Source organism: Aquarana catesbeiana, linkage group LG11, assembly GCF_042186555.1.
Source record: "Aquarana catesbeiana isolate 2022-GZ linkage group LG11, ASM4218655v1, whole genome shotgun sequence".
NCBI classification, from domain to species: Eukaryota; Metazoa; Chordata; class Amphibia; order Anura; family Ranidae; genus Aquarana; species Aquarana catesbeiana.
This window is the reverse complement of record NC_133334.1, coordinates 113,527,033-113,554,626: the sequence shown is the minus strand read 5'-3', so window position 1 is coordinate 113,554,626 and position 27,594 is coordinate 113,527,033. Positions and strand designations below refer to the sequence as shown.

The 27,594-nt window shown below is 45.0% G+C and overlaps 1 protein-coding gene across 1 annotated transcript in view; it reads left to right on the top strand.

Annotated features, from left to right (window-relative positions):
- HRAS (HRas proto-oncogene, GTPase) overlaps nucleotides 1–27,594 on the top strand; it is a 170,151-nt gene that overhangs the window by 94,223 nt on the left and 48,334 nt on the right. The window contains exon 3 of the mRNA XM_073604905.1: nucleotides 5,811–5,989. Coding sequence (XP_073461006.1) covers nucleotides 5,811–5,989 — 179 coding nt within the window. The remainder of the gene's footprint in view (nucleotides 1–5,810; nucleotides 5,990–27,594) is intronic.

Genomic DNA, 27,594 nt, shown 5'->3' with positions numbered 1-27,594 from the left:
CACTGTTAATCATGTAGCAAGAGTGTTATGAAAAAAAAATGGGCAAAATAAATACACATGATGCCGTTTGACAATATTGTTATTTCACTGCAAATTTAGTGTTGTCAACTTGTTAAAGGAAGCTGAAAAATAATGAATACATTGGCAAGATCAACAAGTATTAAAACTGGCTGGGGGGGGGGGGGGGGGCCTTTTGGCTGCATCACATATGCTCTTTATGATCATGCCATTGGTTCTTCTGTCCTACTTTGGTTCTGCATCTATTGACTGGAGCGGTTTACAATAATCGAGTGACTTGTATTGCTTCTCCGATGGTGGAGTTTGCACCTGTGTTATATATAAGATGGAGGAGGAATTTTTGTTTAGTAGAGTAATATTCCCCATTGGGTCCACTCTGTGATAAACAAGCCACCCTGCACCAATACCTGGGGGGTGCCCAACCAATGGGGATGCGCTAGTAAACATGTAGAATAATAGCCAGCAATCCATGCATAAAAACTGACTGAGATCGTAAATGCCAAACTTTTAAGTACACATTGACAGTATTCCACTTACATTTCAGAGACATAGTCCCCTTTCTCTAGGTGACCTACAAATGTGTCAGTGTCAGAACCTTTAAGCCATCCGGCGACACTATAACAGTAGTTTAGGTATAGGTGCGTCCTTCAAACGAGTTACCAGACCCTCCTGAGAGACCAGCCTTCACTCTGGCTCTCTCCAGCAAGGGTCCTCCCCTGGATCTCCTCAGCTTGGCTCAGCTTCTTCCACACAGGCAAGACAGCCTAAGGACCACCACAGGATTAGTAGGCCCCAGACAGGCTTCTAGGCCTACTTGTAGAAATCACAGCAGCACATCCACTGGCCAGGAGGGCCCAAGGTAAGAGAGCGAGAGCACATGGCTCTGCCCAATAAATACCCCCTTCCCAGAATGCACAGTGCTCAGGAACCTCCTACTGGGGTGTTCTGAAAAAAAGAATAATCATCACATAGCTCAACCTTGCTGTAATTCTCATACTTGCCTGTGGCACCAGTGACACCTACTGGCAACAGTGAGAAATGCACAGCTCAACTGAGTTTAGAGCAGAACCAAATGAACTATACAATCAAATATGAGCTGTTTACAGCTCGGCCAAAAAAACGGCATTTACACTATAGCCCCTATTTTCGGAACAGGGGGCTACATAAAGCTGGAGATCAGTTTTAATGTTGCAACAACAGCATATAGTTCTTTCTTGGATGTCGATGTGTCTGTTTTTGACAATGGTTGATTGACCACACATTTGTATTTATTCTTACAGATAGGGACACTTTGCTACATTTCTCTAGTACCCACCCTTGACATTTTATTTGAGAATTTACTAGGCGTTTTTTATTTGATGAAACTGAATTTTTTTTTTAAAAAAACATTTTTTTCCCCACTACTTTCACAATAGTGATGATAGCATTTTGAGACCCCTGATGTTACCCCTGCACTTCTTTGAAGCTAATTGAGCACAGAATGACAATTCTGAACCTGGAAATGATTAGAGCTGATTGCTTCTGGGTTTATTCTTCACTGGAGAGATCTCCCTCTGCTCTCGTTCCTGACATTTGCCACGATATTCCCAGTCACCCAGGAGTGACAGATGAGCCTTATGCACATGGGAAATGAGGGGCCAGGTAGGGTCATGCCTAGGTCTGAACCGCTTCCAAAAGAAAGCAAAAATGTAAAGAAATTGCAGCAGTCAGAAGTCTGACATGTCGGTTCTGCTGCTGACATAATCCTTATTATTTACAAAATTTCATATTTTGAATGCGACACAGATTATTGCCTTTTATCCTTTGCCCATGATCTTATGTTTACATTAGAAAGACTACCTGACCCTGTATCGTAGTTCAGGGTGGCGTCGTCATGCAATTTCCGACTGTTGGAACGCACAGACATGTGTAGCTCTAGTTACCTGTAGTTCTAGTTTCTGCAACACTCACACACATTTTCTGGCACATAACGCACGCCAACATCCTAAACAAAAGGCATGCTTTGTTACAGGCATATCAAATATTATTTGATATGTTTGGTACATATGGGATTGAGAATGAGACATGGATAAGCTTACAGGTGTTTTGGTTCTTTTGATAATTGATGGGTGTGTATATTTGAGATATTGGTGCATATTTGTCTTCACCTTAACCACTTCCTTACCAGGCCAATTCTGACATTTCTCTCCTCCTGTAAAAATCATAATTTTTTTGCTAGAAAATTACATAGAACCCCCAAACATTATATATGTTTTTTTAGCAAAAACCCTAGAGAATACAATGGCGGTTATTACAACTTTTTATCTCACACGGTATTTGCGCAGGAATTTTTCGAGCGTGTTTTTTTGGGGAAAAAAACTGTTTTGTGTTTTAAAAAAAACAAAACGGTAAAGTTAGCCCAATGTTTTTGCATATTGTGAAAGCTGAAGTTACGCCGAGTAAATAGATACCTAACATGTCACGCTTCAAAATTGCACACGCTCGTAGAATGGCGCCAATGTTCGGTACTTAAAAATCCCCATAGGCGACACTTGAAATTTTTTTACTGGTTACATGTTTTGAGTTACAGAGGAGGTCTAGTGACAAAATGATTGCTCTCGCTCCAACGTTCGTGGCGATACCTCACATGTATGGTTTGAACACCGTTTTCATATGTGGGCGGGACTTACATATGCATTCGCTTCTGCGTGCGAGCACACGGGGACAGCGGCGCTTTAAAATTTTTTTTATTTTTTTTTTATTGATAATTATATATATATTTTTTTTATTTTAACACTTTTTTGAAAAAAAAAAAAATTTTTGATCACTTTTATTCCTATTACAAGGGATGTAAACATCCCTTGTAATAGGAATATAACATGACAGGTCCTCTTAATAGTGAGATATGGGGTCAATAAGACCCCATATCTCACCACTAGGCTGGGAAGCCTGAAATAAAAAAAATAAAATAAAACGATCACCGCTTCCCAGCCGAAGCGGCGCCGTTTTTTTGAATGGAGAGGCCGGGCGTGACGTCATAACATCGCGCCCAGCCTCCGATGATCATAGAGACTCCGGGGACCATCTGGTCCGCCAGAAATCTCTATGATCTATATCTGGCGCCGACGGATCCGCTCTCCGCCTCACCGATCGTAACGGTGAGTCGGAGCAAGCACCGGAGGGCGGCGGGAGGGGGGGGGGACGTCCCCTCTCGCCTCCCATAGGAATGATCAAGCGGCGGAACGGCCGCTATGATCGTTCCTATGGTGTAGAGATTTGCCGGCTTTAACCGGCAATATCTGAATGATGTCTGTAACTACAGGCATCATTCGGATATACCCGCCCAAAGCCCAGGACGTCATATGACGCCCGTGGGCGGGAAGTGGTTAAGGGGGAACTTTGTTTCAGAAACATGGAAATATATGTCTCTGTACTTGTACCTTTTTGCATTTATGACCTCCCTAAAAAAATTGAGGTTTTAGTCAAGGAATGTTGGCTATTTGTCTACAGGTCTGACTAGTGGCCCTCATCATAGCTATGATTAATGCTGCCAGTTAATTGAAAGTGTTAGCAGGTGATGATTTATGGATCTCTCTGATTTGTATTAAAGAGTTTGTATAAGAACTGCTATGTGGGAGTTTATATGTTCTTGTGGTCAGATAGGACTGTCAGACGTACTCCTGTGCACTGGCATCACCCTGCGAGTCTTACTGCAACACCCAGGTGCAGCAGGTATATTGTCTTTTTTTTTTTCCCCTCTATTATTGGTGTAGGGTTGGGGTGTTTATACTATGTGTAATTGCTGCAGTTGGTGCTGCTACTTACGTGACAAAGGGTGCCTGTCACCTGAAACTTGACAAGTTTATCATGGTTTTCTTGCTTTGCTTGTATTTCACATTTGGGATGAATTCTGGGAAATAAAGATTTTTATTTATTTTTGAATTACATGCGTCATCCTTTGTGTATTCCCTGTGGATTTCAGGCTGAAGCACTTTGCATTTGTCTTGGAGCTTGGATTGTAACCTAAGACATGGTATTCATGTAACAAGTTCAATCTTGTGAACTTTGTGAGCTACAAATTCTTTGGCAGGTGGAATATTTCACACATTTTAAATGTTTAGCTATTTAAAATTCAGCAAACTGTACCAATGTGTCCCAATATAAGGATCTTCTGGATATAAGTTGGCTTCTGTAGCTGCCAGTAATAATCATAGATTATGTGAACACCACTCTAAGTTAGTCTCCCATCTCCAGCTCCACTAACACACAGACCAGGTACTGGCCCCGTCTATCATGGATTCCAATGAGCGAAAAAATTCTGGTTGGCCGTACGTCCAGTAAAATCACCTTTTTATTTCAGCAAGTCCAAAAATAATGTCCCAAAAACACTAATAGGAAGGAACAGCATCACCAGCTAACACGTTTTACGCTTCCTTAGCACTTGGTCATCTGTCTTCACTGTCAGTTTTCTTCTTCTCCCGTCTTGGTTGCAGGAAAGAAATGTGCTCCGTTTATGGCCGGCCTATTGCAATTCGTGCAAAGAGTGTGACTCGTTGGCAGACCAGGATTGATTTTTAGAAATGCCTGACATCTGCAGTCCTAGGCTCCATACTAGATGCTAAAAAACCGGGCAGCTGCCAGTGTCCTTAATAACCAGTGAATAGTTAAGGAGCAGTAAGCCAGCCACTACGTCCTTAACCGATGACTAAACCCCCCCCCCCCCCCCCCAATCCATAATAAGCTCTTTTGGGTTTGGTACAGATTTTTAGGGGGAACCCCAAACCAAGAAGAAAAATGGAGCGGGGTCTCCCCCAAAATCCTTACTAGACCTTTATCAGAGCATGCAGCCTGGCAGGCCAAGAAAGGGGGGGGGGGACAAGTGAGCGGTCCCAATTTTTATTGCCGCAAATTGTGGTTCACTCTGGTTTTTAAGGATGCCGTCAGAGCGCTGGCTAGAGAAAAATGATGCTGGAAATTGGTGCTTAGCAGCGGTCAACAGGGTTTAGGTGCTTCTAGGAGCTGTCAGGTTTTTTTTTTTTCAGCTCCTAGAAGCTGGAAAATGCTTTTAGCCTACAATAGTGTGCATGAACACATAGAATAACAGTATTTGCTTCTAGGGGCAGAAGCAAATGCTCAAACTAGCTACTAGGTGCTTAAAAATAAGCTAGTGTGCACGGAGCCTTAAAGGGGTTGTAAAGTCAGAAGGTTTTATATAGAATGTATTAAGATAAAAAGCCCGTGTTCAGCAGCCCACCAGCCCCTCTAATACTTTCCTGCACCCCCTCTCTGTCCAGCGATGTCTGGGACTCTCCCTCCTGATTGGCTGAGACACAGCAGCGGCGCCATTGGCTCCTGCTGCTGTCAAAGCCAGTTAGCCAATCAGGTGAGAGAGGGGTGGAGCTGCAACTGCAGCTCCATGTCTGAATGGAAATGGGGAGCTTCAGCTCGGCTTGGGTGCCCCCATATCAAGCTGCTTGCTGTGGGGGGCACTCAACAAGAGAGAGGGGCCAGGAGCACAGAAGTGGGACCTGAGGAGAGGAGGATCCGCACTGTGCAAAACCCCTGCAACAGAGCAGGTAAAATAACATGTTTGTTATTTTTATAGAAAGAAAAAAACAAGACTTTACAATCACTTTAAAGTAGGTCCCTGGTTCTTATTGATCTTTGTAAATATATTTTATATGTAAGCAATACCTGTTATTGGCTAACTTCGGGATGACTTGGTTCCTATCTATAGACTTTATACAGTTCATTTTGTAATGCAAAATTGTTACGAGTGGTAACCGGTTTATCTTTCTTTCTCATACTTGTAGGATTCCTACAGAAAACAGGTTGTTATCGATGGAGAGACCTGCCTTCTGGATATCCTGGACACAGCTGGTCAGGAGGAGTACAGTGCAATGCGTGACCAGTACATGAGGACAGGAGAGGGCTTCTTATGTGTATTTGCTATCAACAATACCAAATCTTTTGAGGATATACATCAGTATAGGTGTGTAGCTCAAGAGACCTCTCATTTGTCTTAGGGTGTGTGTGTGTCTGGTACACTATTAAAAAGGTATATACTACATCCCTGTACTGTGGGTACTGTGAAATCTTTCGTTCTCTTTCTTTTTTTCTGTTTTTTTTTTTTTTCTCTCTCTGTTCAGAAAGACACTATAGCCTACTAGAAATCGCAGTGGAATCATATGTTTACTAGCCCCCTTTCCTTCCTTAAAGCGGTTGTATACCTTTATCTTTAACTTTTACCTACAGGTAAGCCTATAATAAGTCTTACCTGTAGGTAAAAAAAATATCTTCCCCTCGCAATGAGCCGCTGACTGCAGCGGCGCATGCGCACAGGGGATTCTCGGCTGACAGCCCCGCAAACTCCGGAGCTTGCCGGGCAGAAGTCTCCCACGTGCGGGAGTGACGACATCGCGGCTCCGGCCACTCACAGCGCCGGAGCCGCGATACCCGGAAGACACGCCGAGGGGAGATGTCAGCTCCCTCGGCGTGGACCAGGTGAGATGCCGGCGCCTCGTTCTAAGGTAAGTATCTCATAATGAGCTAGTATGCGGTGCATACTAGCTCATTATGCCTTTTCCCTTGCAGGTGTAGAAAAAAAAAAGACAGCGGGTATACAACCGCTTTAATGAACACGAGATCTGTACTGATCGCTTGGTGCATGTCCCTGAGCTCATGCCGTGCTCCCCATAAGGATGTCAGGTTGGGATCAGCAACTGTGTCCCTGCAGCCTCTGCATCCCAGTTGACATGAATAGGACTGCCTGCATGGGGATGCATGGAACACCTAGGCATCCCTGTGCAGGTAAATACTGCCCTCCATGGGCATACACTTTAGTGCACACCATGCAAAGGAGGCCTTAGCAATTTAACAGTAATTTTGTGAATTATGTTGTGCTTGTGTCTGCTATTAATGATTTTAGTGTATTTTTAGTGAAAATCGCGATTTTGATAAACATTTGCTCAACTATTGCAGGGCCTAAAAAATCGGTAGCACATTTTTTTTTTAATTCTACAGGTCATGCGCTTTCAGAAAATACAGTGGATATATAAAGTCTACACACCCCTGTTAAAATGTCAGGTTTCTGTGATGTAAAAAAAAATGACACAGATAAATATTTCAAAACATTTTCCACCGTTAATGTGACCTATAAACTGTACAACTCAATTGAAAAAACTGAAATATGAAGTAAAAATAAAAAACTAAAATAATGTGGTTGCATAAGTGTGCACACCCTCTTTATAACTGGGGATGTAGCTGTGTTCAGAATTAAGCAATCGTATTCAAACTCATGTTAAATAGGCGTCAGTACATACCTGCCATCATTTAAAGTGCCTCTGATTAACCCCAAATAAAGTTCAGCTGTTCTAGTAGGTCTTTCCTGACATTTTCTTAGTCGCATCCTACAGCAAATGCCATAGTCCGCAGAGAACTTCCAGAGTATCAGAGGGATCTCATTGGTAAAAGGTATCAGTCAGGAGAAGGGTACAAAAGAATTTCCAAGGCATTAGATATACCATGTAACACAGTGAAGACCGTCATCAAGTGGAGAAAATAAGGCACAACAGTGACATTACCAAGAACTGGCCTTCTCTCCAAAATTGATGAAAAGACGAGAAGAAAACTGGTCAGGGAGGCTGCCAAAAGGCCTACAGCAACATTAGGAGCTGCAGGAATATCTGGCAAGTACTGGCTGTGTGGTACATGTAATAACAATCTCCCGTAATCTTCATATGTCTGAGCTATGGGGTAGAATGGCAAGATGGACGCCTTTTCTTATGAAGAAAAACATCCAAGCCCAGCTAAACTTTGCAAAAACACATCTGAAGTCTCCCAAAAGCATGTGGGAAAATGTGTTCTGGTCTGATGAAACCAAGGTTGAACTTTTTGACTATAATTCCAAAACATCTGTTTGGCACAAAACACATCACCAAAAGAATTCCATACCCACCATGAAGTATAGTGGTGGCAGCATCATGCTTTGGGGCTGTTTTTTCTTCAGCTGGAACAGGGGCCTTAGTCAAGGTAGAGGTAATTATGAACAGTTCCAAATACCAGTCAATATTGGCACAAAACCTTCAGCCTTCTGCTAGAAAGCTGAACATGAAGAGGAACTTCATCTTTCAGCATAACGACCCAAAGCATACATCCAAATCAACAAAGGAATGACAAAGTAATGACTTCACCAGCAGAAAATTAAAGTTTTGGAATGGCCCAGGCAGAGCTCAGATCTGAATCACAATGAAATCTGTGGAGTGATCTGAAGAGGGCTCTGACAGATTTGGAGTATTTTTGCACAGAAGAGTGGGCAAATACACTGAGGCTCAGTTCACACTTGTGCGTGGTGCGAGATCACATGCGATGTCCGTGCAATGCGATTTCATTCATCACATTTGGACCAAAGACTCACAGGGTCCTTTTCTCTTTCGTTCATTGACGGACACAGCACTCTAATCTTGACCTTAGGCTTATATCGCCACCATAGGCGTGCGCACAGGGTGTGCTGGGTGTGCCCAGGCACACCCTAATCACCTCATGCGCATTAGTGTTATCGCTCTGGGTAGCAGCAGAAACATGGTAAAGATCTCCCTCTTACCTGTTCTGCCATAAGAAAAGTGTTTATGCTCTTCTCTTTCACTGTGCCGGCAGGGAGATCAATGTGCCGGGGTCATATATATGTAGGCACATACACATGCATGTGTGTTTGAGCTTAAGGGTGCACACCCTAATGCAATAGGCTGTGCACGCCAATGATCGCCACCTTTAGGAGAGGACTAGGCAGAACATAGCAAAAAACACAGCACTGCCCAGGGGGCGGTCCTACTGGCTATAACCCCTCACTCTGCTCCCAGCAGCTCAGTTTTTTTGCCTAGTCTAGAAGGACCTGGCTCCCTATGGGGACCAGTGGTTCCTTGAAGATTTTTTGTTTTTGCTTCCTGTGATCTACAATCAACAGCCGGGCTGGGTGACAGGCTGAATAATATAGATCCTGGTAGTCTCCCCAGCCTGGCCATTGAGCGCGTGCAGACCTTTAGCTCCGCACTGGGTCGGCCACGACAGGCCCCATTCTGGTCCGGGGTGGCCGGTGGGCTATATGCTCCGGGGCACACATATGACCGGGCTACTGCTGTCTGAGTCAGTGTGCCGTGGCCGACAGCCACTCCGTACTGCTCGGGAGATGGGTCTGTCTGTGGAGTGTGTCCAGCGGTCCTTGCAGGAGGGGTAAGTATGGCTCCGCTGGCAGGCTGGAGCAGCTGGGCACTCCCTGGGGGGGTCGATTAGGGGGGTCCTTTCTCTCCCTTTCCTCCCCTCTGCCTCTTCCCTCCTCCCTGTACTAGGGGCGATGCGTGGCTGGGCATAGGGGGTGTTTGTCACTTACCTGGCCTGGGGGTCTCTGGGTCCTGGTAGGGGGTTGTGCTGTCGTGTTTGCCTCATTTGTTCCGCTCGTTTGTTCAGCTTGTTTGGTCCCCTTGTTTGGTCCCCTTGTTTGGTCCCCTTGTTTGGTCGCCTTGTTTGTTCCCCTCGTTTGTTCCCCTCGTTTGTTCCCCTCGTTTGTTCCCCTCGTTTGTTCCCCTCGTTTGTTCCCCTCGTTTGGTCGCCTCGTTTTTACCTTAATTGCCGCCATGCAGGGGGAATGATCGCCGTGGGAACCGCGGCCATTTGCTTGGAGCTCAGCGTCCATTTTCCCAGCGGTCTGAGTTTCTGTAGTTCTCTAGCGCTGGGTGGCTGTTTAAGCCAGGAACAGCACGAAAAGCACACAGGACATCTCGTGGGTTGGACGCCGGCAGAGGGGATTGCGGACAGCAGCACTGTGGCACAGCGCAACGCCTTGGTCAGGGTGGTGAGTCCTTCGGGGGGCCCCTCAGTCTGTGGCAGCTAGGAGGATAGGCACTTGCCTCTTGCCTTAGGTCCCGTTAGTGGCAGGCGTGAGTGGGTTAGGCATGGCTTCCGATGCTGGAGCATCTTCCCCAGACACTCCTGTGATAGCAACCAGTTCCCCTGCACCTGCCCTTGGACGGTTTGTCGGCAGTCCTGGAATCGTTTGTTTCCAGGGTGGAAGTGGCGTGCAGGTGCAAGGTGGGTAAAAAACGCCCCCTTGCCCTCCCCGTCTTCCAGGGAAAGCTCTGATTCAGACTTGGGCCCCGCACTGGCAGGCGGCCCCTGTTCTGACGCTTCAGAGGCCAAGGACCATGACCCTTCGGACAGTGAGGAGGAATCTTCCTCTCCATTTTAGCGCATGAAAAAGTGCTAGTGAGGGCACTTATCACAGCAGTGTGAGATACCCTAAAGATAGAGGAGGGGCTGGGACATCTGCACAGGTGTCAGTCCCTTTTGGGTCCCACAAGCCGGTCCGCACCACTAAGGTGTTTCCCTACTTAACTTATTTTGATAAGTTTATTTACAGATATTGGGAACGCCCGCAGCGTGCCTTTTCAGTCCTGAGGCGATTGGCGGTGCGTTACCCTTTTGAAGAGATTTTCCTGAAAAAATGGACCAGGGGTCAACCACCGAAATGGTCTCAGGTGGTTGTCCCCACGGTATCCAGGTTAAATAAAGTAACCACAATTCCGGTAGAAGGGTCCCCCTCTTTCAAGGACCCTGCCGACAGAAGGGCTGAGGCTGTTGCCCGGTTTATGTTTATGGTGGTGGGGTCGGCGCTTCGGCCTGTGTTAGCCACGGCTCTGGTGTCACAAACACTTACTGAACGGGCTAAGTTGTTGCACAGCGAATTGGGGAAGGAGCAGGTTTCCCCAGTCTGTGTGGAACTGGCGGACCAGTTGGTGCATGGCCTTAAGTATATTTTTCCCTCCAACCTTCATCTCCTTCCGTCTCGTCGGGCGGCCCTGTTGGGGGCAGTACAGGACTTGCTAACCAGTGGGGTGATAGTGCCTGTACCAACGTTGGAAAGGTTTCAGGCATTCTACTCCAATCTGTTTGTAGTCCCTAAGAAGGAAGGGGTCCGTCCGGTCTTGCATCTCAAGGCCCTCAATTGCTTCGTGAAGGTTCGGAGGTTCAGGATGGAGTTCATTCGTTCCGTGGTCGCCCCACTGCATCAGGGGGATTTCCTGGCATCCCTGGACATCAAGGATGCATACTTGCATGTTCCCATATGCATCAGGCACCAGACGTTCCTGCGATTTGCAGTCGGAGATGCGCACTATCAATTTGTGGCTCTTCCTTTTGGCTTAGCAACGGTGCCAAGGGTCTTCACCAAGATGTTGGCTCTGATTCTGGCGTTGCCGAGACAACGAGGGATCATGATCGTGGGTTACGCGGACAATCTCCTCCTGAGAGCAGCTTCTGCCTCAGAACTGAGGGAGGATCTGGCGATCACCATGCAGAGTCTTCAGGAGTTTGGCTGGGTGTTGAATCTCCAGAAGTCGGTGTTGCTACCGACCCAGCGCCTGGAGTACTTGGGGTTGATTCTGGACTCCAAGAGAAACAAAACTGGAAAATGGGAGTCCAGCTTAAGTGCACTCAAGGTAGCACTCACCAAATAAGTATCGGGGGATGTAATCAATATATTATATAAACCAAAAGTAGAAAAATAAAAAAACTAAATGACCAAAAACACACCCTGAAGAGTAAACTACACAATTTATTGGCTATAATAAGCAAAATACAAAGATATTCACAACCACCCCTTAAAAGATAGATATGGTGGGTATGCCCAAAACAATGGGACCCCGCTAAACTATCTGACCCTCCCTGTAAACAATTTGATCCTACATGAATAAGTGGGGGAGCCTGCGGTTATAGAGCCCTCCCTTCCCCAATATATAGCACCCCCTAAGACACCTGTAATACCCCCGGCTACCTTCGGGTAGAGGCTGAACTGTGAAATTCCTGAAGGTGCAGCGTGATTTTGCAAATGCAAAAATAATTCACGCTGTTTCCATAAACTAATATCTCAGCGGCTAGCCAAAACCTGCAGTCAGTCAGTCAGTCAAAAAATGATGATGAAAAATGATGGACAAAAAAATCTACAAAAAAACGTATCAGGACAAGGTATTAGTCCAAACGATGGATAATAAATGGAAAGTAGGAAGAGTCAATATATCCTCAAATAGGGATCCGTCCCATTATTCTCATCCTGTATGTAAATTGTCCAATATTGTAAATTCACCACTGGATTGGAACGATAAATGCCATAGAGTTGGAACATCTAGCTGTATGACATACAAAATGGCTATATACCAGGGTGTCTGTAACGAACATATGTATCCTCAAAGCTGAAAATGCTGTATAAAGATATTGTTTCAATGAACATCTGATTGCTGTATGTCCTCCAGGTGTTAATAGCAAATAGAGTATAAGACAATGACAGCCAGAGTTACTCACTCATAGTTGATCATGCGGATATGTCTCCAGTGCACAATGATGTAACATGATCGGTCAAAGAGCGGTCTTGGTGCATGTCTGTATGATGTGTATGTCCAAACGATGTTCCAATACATCCACGTAAGGAGAAAGGCATAGGTGAATCTACACCTGAGATGTTAGAATGATCAGCGGGTTTATATCCATTCCATGACACCTGCTGCTGGTTTAATCCATAGCGGCTCATCTGAGAAATGAATGTGTTTGATCGTTTCCAAGTATAGGTGATCAGGTAGCAGTTCAGTACCCCAATATCCTCAAATGGGTATAAGCTGGGGTGGGGGGGGGGTGCATGACGGAGGTGCTTTCCCAGCATAAGTAAGCTTACATGTTTCGTTCCCTTAATTCATGGAACTTCGTCAGAGCTTGGGGATTGGCCGGTCATCATCTGTATAAATAAGGGAGCCACAAACCACCCTCAAATCAGTGTAATTAAAAACAGGTGCTACCCACCCTTCAAGCGAAAACAGTGATATACGTGAAAAAAGACCTTAAAAAGATTCCCCCAATCTGGTGTGCCGCCCGTGTAACAAATTACATAGTATCAAGTATTGCCTGTATGTCCATAAAGGCTCAATGCTAGCAAAGATGCTGGATGAACAGGAAATGGTAAATAAATAAATGTTAGGAAGAATGTTCACAAAAGTCTAGAAGATACAATGTTGCAGAAGGGATAAAAATACCGCATAGTTTTACTCATTTAGATGATAAGCGAAAGACACATTTCTTCATAAGGCTGTTGTTTCGTTATCCTATGGGTATAGATCCATTATGATGCATGGGGAATTGGGGTGCAAATATTATATAAACACTTGCCACACGTTCTCATTTGGTCACTCTATAAGCTGCATGTTTTAGCTACAGCTAATTAGTCTAATTAGTCATTGCAGGTGTGGGTATATTCACAATTTATACATAGGTTTTACGAAGGGCTGTTTTTCAGAGAAGACACACCACTAGTGAAAGTCTCCCATTCATTATCCCCTCACTCTATTCTCCCAGTTGGTTGGTGAAGTAACTAATCCATTAGATTTAATGATGGATCTAATCCCCCATATGTGTGCCGATCTCGTTTGAACTAAGCAAATTTTTGCCCAGTTGAAGATCGAGGTCGGGACATCCATAAGAACAAATTGTAGCAAAGGACTGGCTACACATGAAAGTATAGGTATGCACACAGAAAATCCAAAAACTGTCACATGAATAGGCAAGTTCATTTATATGCATCTGAATGACAATTACATATTTCAATATATAGAGTGTACATGTCCTGCCTATACTGTTCACAATCTTGCAGCCATTCTGATCCATAAAAAGACAGGAACCTCTAGATATATAAGACATGGTCCTTTGCACACATGTATTTCACAGCGATCCAATATAATTCTGGTAAAGCCGTTGCTCAGCAAAATATACGATGAGCTAGTTTCATTCTTAAGAGGGAAAAGGGTTATACTTAATGCATGTGTCATTCATTATTTAATTTATAAGTTTTATTTTCCAACTGGAAATACAAAGTGAGAGGACAAGAAAATCAAGCAAATTCTACTCAGACCCATACGTGAGATCAAAGGAGGGGGGGGGGGAGAAAAAAAAGGGGTTATAGCGTAATGTAGAGGCACATAGCAAACCAGACCTTAGGCTCTTGTTATAGTTAAACAGTAGTCCAGGTTTGTTATTAGATTGCTAATCTAAAGCAATATGTTGACAATGTAGTCATAGCAAGAAGCATATCTTGCCACAGATAGGGGCATGTTAGTACCCAAATCAATTCCACTGCATTTAGTGTCTAACCTTTAAGACATATCATACATACATAAACCAATCTCATTGAGATCAGTTATAGGGGGTGTTTAGATGCTATGGGAATTGTGTATGTCTACATATTATTAAATAACTAACCATATATGATTAGATATCAGGATTTGACCAACATTAGGACCGCTAAATCCCCCCCCCCCCCCAGAAACCAAAGGAAAAACCCCATGGAACCCCAGATCTATATGCAGTATAGAAGTATTGGAAGTAACTGATGTATATAATCTCATGAAGGGGTGTATATAGTTGGAAAGAGTATCATTGTTTAGCCGATCGTTTGTCCACTGTCCCGGTTGTACATCCATTTAAACATACATGCATTTCATAGTTTCTGTTATAGACTAATGTTACTCAGTTCACTAAGAACAGTGAGAGGTAGGTCCAAAAAAATGAGCCTGCCACTATATCACTGTTCTATGATTAGCAGAAAAGAATACAACTAATAACAGTGATAGCGGGAAACTGTTGCTGTCACTGACGGATTCCTAGAGGAAGCTTTGTAAGGACATGTCTATGTTTAAACCCATAGGGGTCATAGAGTTCAATAAAAAAATCCATTTAGCCTCCTTTTGCAATAAAATTTTGTCCCAGTCTCCTCTCCTATTAGACATCTCAAGTTAATGAATAATCATACATTTAAAGCCTGTTGGTTTAGCTCCACGATGATCTCTAAAATGGATTGCTACTGGTAATTTATCATCTTTAGTAAATATGCTTGAGATATGTTCACCCAGCCTTTTTCTAAACTCTTATTGTTTTTCCTACATATATCTTCCCGCAGGGACAGATGATTTGATAGAAGACATGCGTTGTGGAACAATTCACAAATGGTTTTATCTTAAATTCTTGTTTTCCCGTGGAATCCCTAAATGTATTGAACAGTGTCCACATGCATGCATGCCTTCCATTTGTGGAATGGAAAATAGACTGGATTGGCTTTTAGTTCTTTTCTGAATATATTAACTGTGTACCAACCCATCACCTATTGTAGGTGCTCATTTTGCTATCAAATTAGGTCTGGGCCCCAAAATGTGTTTGTGTCTATTCAGTGGTGTATTTTGGTTTTGTGCTGCCCTAGGCAAGACTAAAATCAGACGCCCCCCCCATGTAAATTTACCCCACCCCTTCCTGTTTAATGCATGTGACCCCTTCCAAAATTGAAGGACTGCAAGTTCCAGTATGAACCCCTGAGCTATCACGGGTTCATATTCAGACCTGTAGTCCTTCACTAGTTTTTAGGGGGGGTGATATCCTCAGCTCTGATGGGTTCATGCTGGGACCTGCAGTCCTTCAATTTTGGGGGTCACATCCCTAGATCTTATAGGTTCATGCTGGAACCTGTAGTCCTTCACTAGTTTGGGGGGCGTGTCGCATCCTCAGCTCTGAGGGGCACATGCTGGGGTGGGTCACATCCCCCAAAAGTGAAGAACTACAAGTTCCAACACGAGCTCCTTAGATCTAAGGATATGTCTCCCTCCAAAATTGAAGGACTACAAGTCCCGTCATGAACCTCTAAGATCTAGGGATGTAACCCTTTAGATCTCACGGGTTCATGCTGGAACCTGTAGTCCTTCATTAGGAGGATGGAATCAGTGGCAGTGCTTGGGGGATTGGGTTCCGTATTTTTGCTTGGGGGGTGGGTGCAATGTCAGTGCTTGGGGGGGGGGGGGGATGGGTTCAGTATCTCTCACTTGCTGTTACCTGTCAGTCAGTGTCCAATTGATTCCCCCTGCCTGCATGCAAGAGAGGGGAGGAGAGAGAGGGTTAAGGAAGGTGAGAGAGAGAGGGTGGGAGTGAAAGAGAGAGAGAGGGGGGGTGGGGGTGTGAAAGAGAGAGGGGGCGGGTGTGTGGGGGTGGGGGAGAGAGAGAAGGAGGGGGTGGGGGGAGAGGGGGTGGGAGAGAGAGGGGGTGTGAGAGAGAGAGGGGGGGTGTGAGAGAGAGGAGGCGGGTGTGTGGGGGTGGGGGAGAGAGAGAGAAGGAGGGTGTGAGAGGGGGTGGGGGGAGAGGGGGTGAGAGAGAGAGGGGGGTGGGGGTGGGAGAGAGAGAGGGGGGTGAGAGAGGGGGGTGGGAGAGAGAGAGAGGGGGGTGGGGGTGAGAGAGAGAGAGGGGGTGGGGGTGGGAGAGAGAGAGGGGGGTGTGAGAGAGAGAGAGGGGGGTGTGAGAGAGAGAGGGGGGTGAGAGAGAGGGGGGTGTGAGAGAGGGGGGTGGGGGTGTGGGGTGGGAGAGAGAGAGAGAGAGAGGTGGGTGTAAGAGAGGGGGGAGAAGGTGAGGGTGGTGAAAGAGAGAGACCCCCTAGCCATGCCTGCAGTCCCTACTGCCCCCTCCCTGTGACTGTCCCAGGCAGCCCCTGTCTGTGTTGGTAGTTGTGTGTGATGCACCTACCTCATGCCCATCCTCGGTCAGCCTGTCTTCCTGTTCCAGGACAGTCACAGCTGGGAGAGGAGTTGGAGAAGGAGTCGGGGATGCTGATCAAGTCAGTGTGGCGGTGAAGCGTAGTCTTCTCTCACTCCCTCCCGGGCTCTTGGTTGTGGCAAGCTGTCAGCCGCTTCCCAGCTGCCAGGGCCTCCCGCTTGCTTTTTGAAAATGCCGCTGCCCTGCACCCCACCGCCACCGGACCAACGGCGGACTCTCCAGGACCATGACAAAAGGGCGGGGCTCAGCTCAAGGGGCCAGGCAGCTGCTTTGAGCCCCTCCGCGCTGGAGGAGGAGAAAGTTAAGTCCTCCTCTGCTTTGATTGCTGGGCAGGGAGGGAGTCGCTGCCGTGACATCACCAGTGGCCAGGAGTCAGGTGGAGGCGGAGCCGAGCCAGCACTACCGAGGCTCAGGTCGCCCCTGTCCATGCATTACGGACTGCTCCCAGTGTCACTTTTATTCCGTGCGGGAGCTGGGACTCGGGAGGACGGGTCAGGGAAGCGACTTTTTTTGCGGGGGGGGGGCGGCTTTTTTGCCGCCCCCCCGCAGTGTGCCGCCCTAGGCCTGGGCCTTGTTGGCCTAGGCCAAGAGACAGCACTGTGTCTATTATCAAGCATGAGCAAATGCCAATGTCTGCCTAATAGATTTTTCAGGTAGTTCCAATGGGTACCATATGTTGTCACTAGTCCTATTCTCTCTTGGGGACTCTGTTTTTTCTTTCTTCCTCCTGTTCTAGGCCCAAAATAATTTCCCTACGCTTCTTTTGCGCATTTAATTTAGCTTGTTATTGTGTAGTTTACTCTTCAGGGTGTGTTTTTGGTCATTTAGTTTTTTATTTTTCTATTTTTGGTTTATATAATATATTGATTACACCCCCCGATACTTATTCGGTGAGTGCTACCTTGAGTGCACTTAAGCGGGACTCCCAGTTTCCATTTTTGTTTCTATTGTAGTTCTTGTTTTTTTAACCACTTCATGGTTGAGTCCTGCCCTCATTTACTGGGGCATACCCGGATTATAGATTGAGTACATGATACGTATATTTGACATACTATCATTGTGCATTTCTTACTTTTTTCCCCCCTCCCTCCATTATATATATTTTTACTTTTGTCATCTCCTATGCTTAAGGATATGACAAACTATTTGTCCTACATGATATATAATAAATAATTAATATTCTTGAGTGTAACCTGCAGCCCTCGGGGGGGGGTGGGGGGGATCGCTCTTCCTATCATGTGAAGAGGGGTTCACATATACTCCCTATAATATAGATTTCTTATATCTGGTGTGCCGCCCTGCAGCCCCCCCCCCCTTCTTTTTTTTTTTTTTTTTCTTTGTGCAAATTTTGTTTTTGTATACTTTGGTCTGTGTTAGTAAATATATATGTTAATATGGCTTTTCGAATTGATACAGTAATGGAAGAAGAGATTAGAGCAGTATTTAGTAAAGATGAACAAAATGTTCCTAAACGCCAAAATGAATTTAGACAATTATTTAGGAAACATAGTAATTTGACTATTAAACACTTAAAGAGAAAAAGAAATGTTATAGCATTAGAAGCATATCTAGAGGCACAAATGATACCACGAGGATTAAGGGAACGTATCATACCTGCTGAGCATCTGCATAATCAATTCCTTAAACTATGGATTGATGAATCCGCCAAACATGGATTACATATGATAGAACTGATTATTCAGGAAGAGAAAACTCAGCTACAGGAACTTGAGATTCAGTTGCAAGATAGTATCAAGCATCTGGATGAATACCAGGTTATTGAGGAATTTGAGAAATTTTATGATAGATTAAAAAAGGAAGTTGAGGTATTTTAAAAAGAGCAAAAAATAGGTAAACAGAAAAAATTCCAGAGAGACACAGCTGACTTTGAAACAGGGAATATATTAGACCTGGATTAAAAAAAGAGGAAGAAGTAGGTCCCGTAATAGATCTCGCAAACCGACTGGTAGGAACAATAGCCAAGAGGGAGGAAAAACAGTCACTTTTTTAGAGAAAACTTTAAAAACAAAGGAAAGTATACTCAGGGGGACAAGCATAGAAGGAAAAGACATAGAAGAAAAAGAAACAGAACCATCATCAACAATGCACAGTTAGAAATCATCCAAGACCAGGAACTCTATTTCCCAGGAGAACAGGGTGACAACAAGATTCCAGAGAAGTCAAACCTAAATGTTATTAACCTTACAGAACATGTGCTTAATTCTGGCCATCTGTCTGTGTTAAGCAAATGATTTGGTTTTTCCCCCACGTAACAAAGGCAATTTCTTTGAAATATATAAGGATTTATGCTTATTTCTCGGACGGGTCAATTTTAAGCTCATGTTCTTTGGAAAGGAAAAACAAATTCAAAAAGAAAACCCAGATAAAACCATCCTGGAGGTTGAGGAATCCCAATTTAGTAGATTATTTTGAAGGGAATATGTGGATCGACTCTGAGATGCTGAATCCCCCACCTTCATCAGATTTAGCTAACAAGTCAGAGGTTTCCCAGTTTTCCTAACAATAAATACTTGCAAATGTTTTTGGAAGCAACTACAGATGATATACAAACTAATAAATGGGATAAGATAGAACCGACCACTGACAATCTCTCACCTAATGAAAGGAAGGAACTTCAAGAGTTAAAAACTTTGCCTAATTGTATCATAAAACCTAGTGATAAGGGTGGAAATGTAGTTTTGTGGCCTGAAAGTGACTACCTGGAGGAAGTTTATAGGCAACTGAATGATAACAGTTGCTATGAGAGATGGCCAGACAACCCCTTCCCAGCATCGGTGGATGAAATTAACTATAGTTTGACCAATGCTCACGAAGTTGGGTTACTAGGCCAGAAGGAGTTTCTATTCCTGAAAATCACTCAATTTAACATACCAATTTTCTATGTCACACCAAAAGTTCACAAACGCCTAAAAAAAAGCCCCCTGGGAGACCGATTGTGTCAGGGATGGGGGGCCCCCTTGAAAAAGTGGGCAAATACATTGACCAAAGAATCAAACCTCTAGTAAGGTAACTGCCATCTTTTGTACAAGACTGCAGATATATTGTGAAAACTAACTAATATGGAGATCTCTGAAGACTTTATACTGACAGGTATAGACGTGGAGTCCCTTTATTCATCGATTCCCCATTCGGTGGGGATACATGCAGTATCCCAGTGGTTGGACACCAGACATCCACTGGCAGGTCCACATAATGAATTACTAATTGAACTATTGGAACTGGTTTTAAACAACAACTATTTTATCTTCGATGGTAAATTCTACCGACAAAAACGGGGAGTAGCCATGGGGGCATCCTGCGGTCCGTCATGCACATGCTTACATTTAGGCTGGTGGGAGAAAGAAGAGGTCTATCAACATCGAGCCTTTCTTAGCCATGTCACCCTCTGGGTATGATTCATTGATGATGTCCTCCTGGTGTGCAGGGGGTACTGTGTCGCAATTCGTGTCATTTATCAGGGAACTTAACAATAATACCAGAAATATCTTTGTCACCTATAAGGTTGACATGGAACAAATCGAGTTCCTGGATCTATTGATTCGCAAAGAAAATGGTAGGATCGTGACCAGTACTTTTAGAAAACCCACAGCGAGGAATACCCTCCTCCGCGCCACCAGCCATCATCCTTGGCCCCTTCTTGGGGGGATCCCAGTAGGCCAGTTCCTGTGGATTTTGTCATGGAAAGTAGGGATTTAACCCTTAGATTCAGAAAGAGGGGATACCCAAACTCTATTATCAAACAAGCTAAATTAAAAGCGCAAAAGAAGCATAGGGAAGTTATTTTGGGCCTAGAACAGGAGAAAGAAAGAAAAAAAACAGAGTCCCCCAAGAGAAAATAGGACTAGTGACGACATATGGTACCCATTGGAACTACTTGAAAAATCTATTAGGCAGACATTGGCATTTGCTCATGCTTGATAATAGACTCAAACACATTTTGGGGCCCAGACCTAATTTAAAAGCAAAAGGAGCACCTACAATAGGTGATGAGTTGGTACACAGTGCATATATAAAGAAAATAACTAAAAGCCAATCCAGTCTATTTTCCATCCCACAAATGGAAGGCATGCATGCATGTGGACACTGTTCAATATGCAAATATATCATGAAAACCAATACATTTAGGGATTCCACGGGAAAACAAGAATTTAAGATAAAACCATTTGTTCCACAACGCATGCCATCTATCAAATCATCTGTCCCTGCGGGAAGATATATGTAGGAAAAACAATAAGAGAGTTTAGAAAAAGGCTGGGTGGACATATCTCAAGCATATTTACTAAAGATGATAAATTACCAGTAGCAATCCATTTTAGAGGTCATCATGGAGCTAAACCAACAGGCTTTAAATGTATGATTATTCATTAACTTGAGATGTCTAATGGAGAGGAGACTGGGACAAAATGTTATTGCAAAAGGAGGCTAAATGGATTTTTTATTGAGCGCTATGACCCCTAGGGGGTTAAACATAGACATGTCCTTACATTGCTTCCTCTAGGAATCAGTCAGTGACAGCAACAGTTTCCTGCTATCACTGTTATTAGTTGTATTCTTTTCTGCTAAAGGTCTGTTTTAGATCGATCATGATTGTCCATTTGCCCCTGAACATTCATAGAACAGTGATATAGTGGCAGGCTCATTTTTTGGACCTACCTCTCGCTGTTCTTAGTGAACTGAGTAACATTAGTCTATATAATAGAAACTATGAAAATGCATGTATGTTTAAATGGATGTACAACCGGGACAGTGGACAAACGATCGGCTAAACAATGATACTCTCTCCAACTATATACACCCCTTCATGAGGTTATATACATCAGTTACTTCCAAAAGTGACTGCGTATAGATCTGGGGTTCCATGGTGTTTTTCCTTTGGTTTCTGGGGGGGGGGGGGGTAATTTAGCGGTACTAATGTTGGCCAAATCCTGATATCTAATCATATATGGTTAGTTATTTAATAATATGTAGACATACACAATTCCCATAGCATCTAAACATCCCCTATAACCGATCTCGATGAGATCGGTTTATGTATGTATGATATGTCTTAAAGGTTAGACACTCAATGCAGTGGAATTGATTTGGGTACTAACATGCCCCTATCTGTGGCAAGATATGCTTCTTGCTATGACTACATTGTCAACATATTGCTTTAGGTTAGCAATCTAATAACAAACCTGGACTACTGTTTAACTATAACAAGAGCCTAAGGTCTGGTTTGCTATGTGCCGCTACATTACGCTATAACCCCTTTTTTTCTCCCCCCCCCTCCTTTGATCTCACGTATGGGTCTGAGTAGAATTTGCTTGATTTTCTTGTAAGTTGTTAAGTATAACCCTTTTCCCTCTTAAGAATGAAACTAGCTCATCATATATTTTGCTGAGCAACGGCTTTACCAGAATTATACTGGATCGCTGTGAAATACATGTGTGCAAAGGACCATGTCTTATATATCTAGAGGTTCCTGTCTTTTTATGGATCAGAATGGCTGCAAGATTGTGAACAGTATAGGCGGGACATGTACACTCTATATATTGAAATATGTAATTGTCATTCAGATGCATATAAACGCACCTGCCTATTCATGTGACGGTTTTTGGATATTCTGTGTGCATACCTATACTTTCATGTGTAGCCAGTCCTTTGCTACAATTTGTTCTTATGGATGTCCCGACCTCGATCTTCAACTGGGCAAGAATTTGCTTAGTTCAAACGAGATCAGCACATATATGGGGGATTAGATCTATCACATAAATCTAATGGATTAGTTACTTCACCAACCAACTGGGAGAATAAAGTGAGGGGATAATGAATGGGAGACTTTCACTAGTGGAGTGTCTTTTCTGAAAAACGGCTCTTGGAAAAACCTATGTATAAATTGTGAATATACCCACACCTGCAATGACTAATTAGACTCTATTAAACCACATAGGTATATGTAGCTAAAACATGCAGCTTATAGAGTGACCAAATGAGAACGTGTGGCAAGTGTTTATATAATATTTGCACCCCAATTCCCCATGCATCATAATGGATCTATACCCATAGGATAACGGAACAACAGCCTTATGAAGAAATGTGTCTTTCGCTTATCATCTAAATCAGGGGTCTCAAACTGGTGGCCCTCCAGCTGCTGTGGAACTACAAGTTCCATCATGCCTTTGCCTGAGGGAGTCATGCTTGTAATTGTCAGCCTTGCAAGGCCTCATGGGACTTGTAGTTTAGTAACAGCTGGAGGGCCACCACTTTGAGACCCCTGATCTAAATGAGTAAAACTATGCAGTATTTTTATCCCTTCTGCAACATTGTATCTTCTAGACTTTTGTGAACATTCTTCCTAACATTTATTTACTATTTCCTGTTCATCCAGCATCTTTGCTAGCATTGAGCCTTTATGGACATACAGGCAATACTTGATACTATGTAATTTGTTACACGGGCGGCACACCAGATTGGAGGAATCTTTTTAAGGTCTTTTTTCACGTATATCACTTTGTTTTTGCTTGAAGGGTGGGTAGCACCTGTTTTTAATCACACTGATTTGAGGGTGCTTTGTGGCTCCCTTATTTAAACAGACGATGACCGACCAATCCCCAAGCTCTGACGAAGTTCCATGAATTAAGGAAACAAAACACGTAAGCTTTTTTATGCTGGGAAAGCACCTCTGTCATGCACCCCCCTCCCCCCCCAGCTTATACATTTTTGAGGATATTGGGGTACTGAACTGCTACCTGATCACCTATACTTGGAAATGATCAAACACATTCATTTCTCAGATGAGCCGCCATTGATTAAACCAGCAGCAGGTGTCATGGAATGGATATAAACCCGCTGATCAGTCTAATATCTCAGGTGTAGATTCACCTATGCCCTGCTCCTTATGTGGATGTATTGGAACATCGTTTGGACATACACATCATACAGACATGCACCAAGACCGCTCTTTGACCGATCATGTTACATCATTGTGCACTGGAGACATATCCGCATGATCAACTATGAGTGAGTAACCCTGGCTGTCATTGTCTTATACGCTATTTGCTGTTAACACCTGTAGGACATACAGCAATCAGATGATCATTGAAACAATATCTTTATACAGCATTTTCAGCTTTGAGGATACATATGTTCGTTACAGACACCCTGGTATATAGCCATTTTGTATGTCATACATCTAGATGTTCCAACTCTATGGCATTTATCCTTCCAATCCAGTGGTGAATTTACAATATTGGACAATTTACATACAGGATGAGAATAATGGGACTGATCCCTATTTGAGGAAGTATTGACTCTTCCTACTTTCCATTTATTATCCATCGTTTTGGACTGTCCTGATACGGTTTTTTGTACCTTTTTTGTCCATCATTTTTCATCATCATTTTTTGACTGACTGATTGCAGGTTTTGGCTAGCACTGAGATATTCGTTTAATTATTAAATTATTTTTGCATTTGCAAAATCACGCTTCTCCTTCAGGAATTTCAGTTCAGCCTCCACCCAAAGGTAGCCGGGGGTATTACAGGTGTCTTAGGGGGTGCTATATATTGGGGAAGGGAGGGCTCTATAACTGCGGGCTCCCCCACTTATTCATGTAGGATCAAATTGTTTACAGGGAGGGTCAGATAGTTTGGTGGGGTCCCATTGTTTTGGGCATACCCACCATATCTATCTTTTAAGGGGTGGTTGTGAATATCTTTGTATTGTACTTATTATAGCCAATAAATTATTGTGTAGTTTACTCTTCAGGGTGTGTTTTTGGTCATTTACTTTTTAATTTTTCTACTTTTGGTTGATTCTGGACTCCTCAAAGGCGAAAGTCTTTCTTCCTTCAAGCAAGCTGCAGACTCTCCACTCCGCAGTGCAGTTACTGATACTCCGCAGTGTGGTTGCTGATGTTCCGCAGGTGGTCGTCACTGCGTTTTTGCATGCAAATTCTGGGCCACATGGTAACCACTTTGGAGGCGGTACAGTATGCTCAATTCCACACTCTGGTCTTGCAGAAAGAGATTCTGTCCAGATGATGACATCCCTGGATTGCCAAATCTGGATGAGTCGTCTAGCCAGGGCTTCACGTCTCTGGTGGTTGAGGTCCCCGGCCCTTTGGTCCGGGAAATTGTTCCTTCCTCTTCATTGGACAGTGATCATGGCGAACGCCAGCCTGACGGGATGGGGGGGATTTTGGGCGTCCAGTCGGCTCAGGGTCATTGGACGCAGGAGGAATCCCGTCTGTCCATCCAATGTTCTGGAACTACAGGCGATGCCTCTCCACATGGTCGCAGAGGCTGCAGGGTCATCCAGTCAGGATCCAGTCGGACAATGCCACGGCAGTGGCGTATGTCAATCATCAGGGAGGAACAAGGAGCTCAGCAGCGGCGCTGGAGGTCTCCCACATCCTGCAGTGGGCAGAGCGGCGCGTGCCGGCCCTATCAGCCATGTACATTCTGGGCGTAGAAAACTGGCTGGCAGACTTCCTAAGTTGGCAATTGCTGGACCAGGGGGAATGGTCACTGCATCCGGAAGTGTTTCGGCTCATTTGCCTTCGGTGGGGCATGCCAGATGTGGATCTCCTGGCCTCTCAGCTCAATCGGAAGGTACAGAGGTTTGTGGCCAGGTCAAGAGATCCCTGGGTGGACGCGACAGACGCGTTGGTAGCCCCATGGGGGCATTATCGGCTCATTTATGCCTTTCCGCCCCTCAGGCTCCTTCCTCGTCTGCTGTGCAGAGTGGAGGCCAAGGGGATTCCGGTGATTCTGATTGCCCCAGACTGGCCTCGACGTCCTTGGTATGCCGACAGTGCGAATGGTGGCGGATGTTCCTTGGCGGCTGCCGGTGCAGGAGGACCTTCTGTCCCAAGGTCCGATACTTCACCCTGCTTTACTGTTGCTGGCTTTAACAGCATAGCTGTTGAAAGCCAGGTGCTGAGGGACCGAGGGCTGTCGGCTTCGGTGATTTCCACAATGCTGAGGGCACGAAAGTCTTCTTCCAGGAAGATTTATCATTGCACCTGGAAGGCCTACATCTCCTTGTGTGAGGAGATGGGGTGGCATCCACGTTCATACTCTATTTCCAAAATCCTGCTGTTTCTGCAGCGGGGGGTGGACCAGAAGCTCGCGTTAAGCACTATTAAGGGGCAGATATCAGCTTTGGCTGTATTTTTTCAGTGGCCTCTGGTGACGCACTCATTGGTGCGTACGTTTGTTCAGGGGGCTTGGCATGTGGTTCCTACGGTACGCCCGCCGCTGCCCCCGTGGGATCTGAATCCGGTGCTCTTGGTGTTTCAGAAACTACCGTTTGAGAACATTAGGGAGATTCCTTTATTAACGCTTTCTCAGAAAGTAGTCTTTCTAGTGGCTATTATGTCCGCAAGGCGGGTCTCTGAGGTGGCGGCCTTGTCATGCAAGTCTCCCTATTCGATTCTCCACAATGATAAAGCGGTGCTGCGTCCACAGTCTTCTTCTACCAAAGGTAGTTTCTGCCTTTCATCTGAATGAGGACAGTGTGCTTCCGTCCTTATGTCCTCGGCCTTCACATCCCAAGGAGGTCGCCTTACATTCCCTGGATGTGGTCAGGGCTCTAATGTGTATCTGTCTGCTACGGCTCCCTTCCGGAGGTCGGATTCTCGGTTTGTCTTGGTGGCTGGCCCAAAGAAGGGCCTGGCGGTCTCGGCAGCCACTATTTCTCAGTGGATCAGACAGGTTGTTGTTCAGGCTTATGCCATAAGGGGGCAGACGCCTCCTTTTCCCGTCACGGCGCATTCTACCAGGGCAATTAGTGTTTCCACGGCCTTCCGGCATCAAGCGTTCGTTTCTCAGGTGTGTAAGGCGGCTACCTGGTCGTCAGTTCACACTTTCAGCAAATTCTACAAGGTTGATGTGGGCGCATCTTCAGATGCATGCTTCGGCTGCATGCTTCGGCTGCAGGGTTTTGAGGGCGGCCGTCTGAAGTTGCGGCTCCTCTGTTGAGTTCTTTTTGTTGTGGGTGGAGTTTATTTTCTCTGTGTTCCCACCCCTTGTTTTTGGCACTGCTTGGGGACATCCCTAAGGTCAAGATTAGAGTGCTGTGTCTGTCAGTGAACGAAAGAGAAAATGGGATTTTTATACTTACCGTAAAATCCCTTTCTCTGAAGTTCATTGACGGACACAGCACCCATCCCTCCTATTTATGTTTGTACTGCTTGAGTGCTGTGTCCATCATTGAACTTCAGAGAAAGGGATTTTACAGTAAGTATAAAAAATCCAATTTTTTCGGTCTGCACCAGAATCAGATCGCATGGGTGTTCATACCCATGCAATACGATTCATGTCCGAACTGTTAGTTTGCAGTGCGATATGCGAGCTGAAATGGGGATGTCATTAACCACTTAACAACCGGCCCATAGCCAAATGACGGCTACAGGGCGGTTGTTTAACTCTGGGAGGGCGTCCAGGGACGTCCTCCCAGAATTCTGCTCTCGCGCGCACTCGAGAGCATCCGTGACCGCCGGGTCCAGAGGACCCGTCGCATCACAGATCCCGGTAAATGGCCGCTGATCGCGGCCGTTTACCATGTGATCGCTCCGTCAAATGACGGAGCGATCACATGTAAACAAACCGGCGTCATCTGATGACGCCGGTTCCTCTCCTCCCCTCCTGTGTACCGATCGGTACACTGTGAGCGGAGAGGGGGATGGATGGATGGCTGCAGCGTTGTGGGCTGTATGTGTAGTGCCCACAGTGCTGCACAGAGACATCCAGCCATCCATCCATGCTCAGCCATCCCCACTACTCTGCATGCCCTGCAATGCTGTGCAATACTCTGCAATTCCCTCTGCAATGCCCCACAATACTCTGCCATACCCTGGAATACCCCGCAATACTCTGCCATACCCTACAATACCCCGCAATACTCTGCCATACCCTGGAATACCCCGCAATACTCTGCCATACCCTGGAATACCCCGCAATACTCTGCCATACCC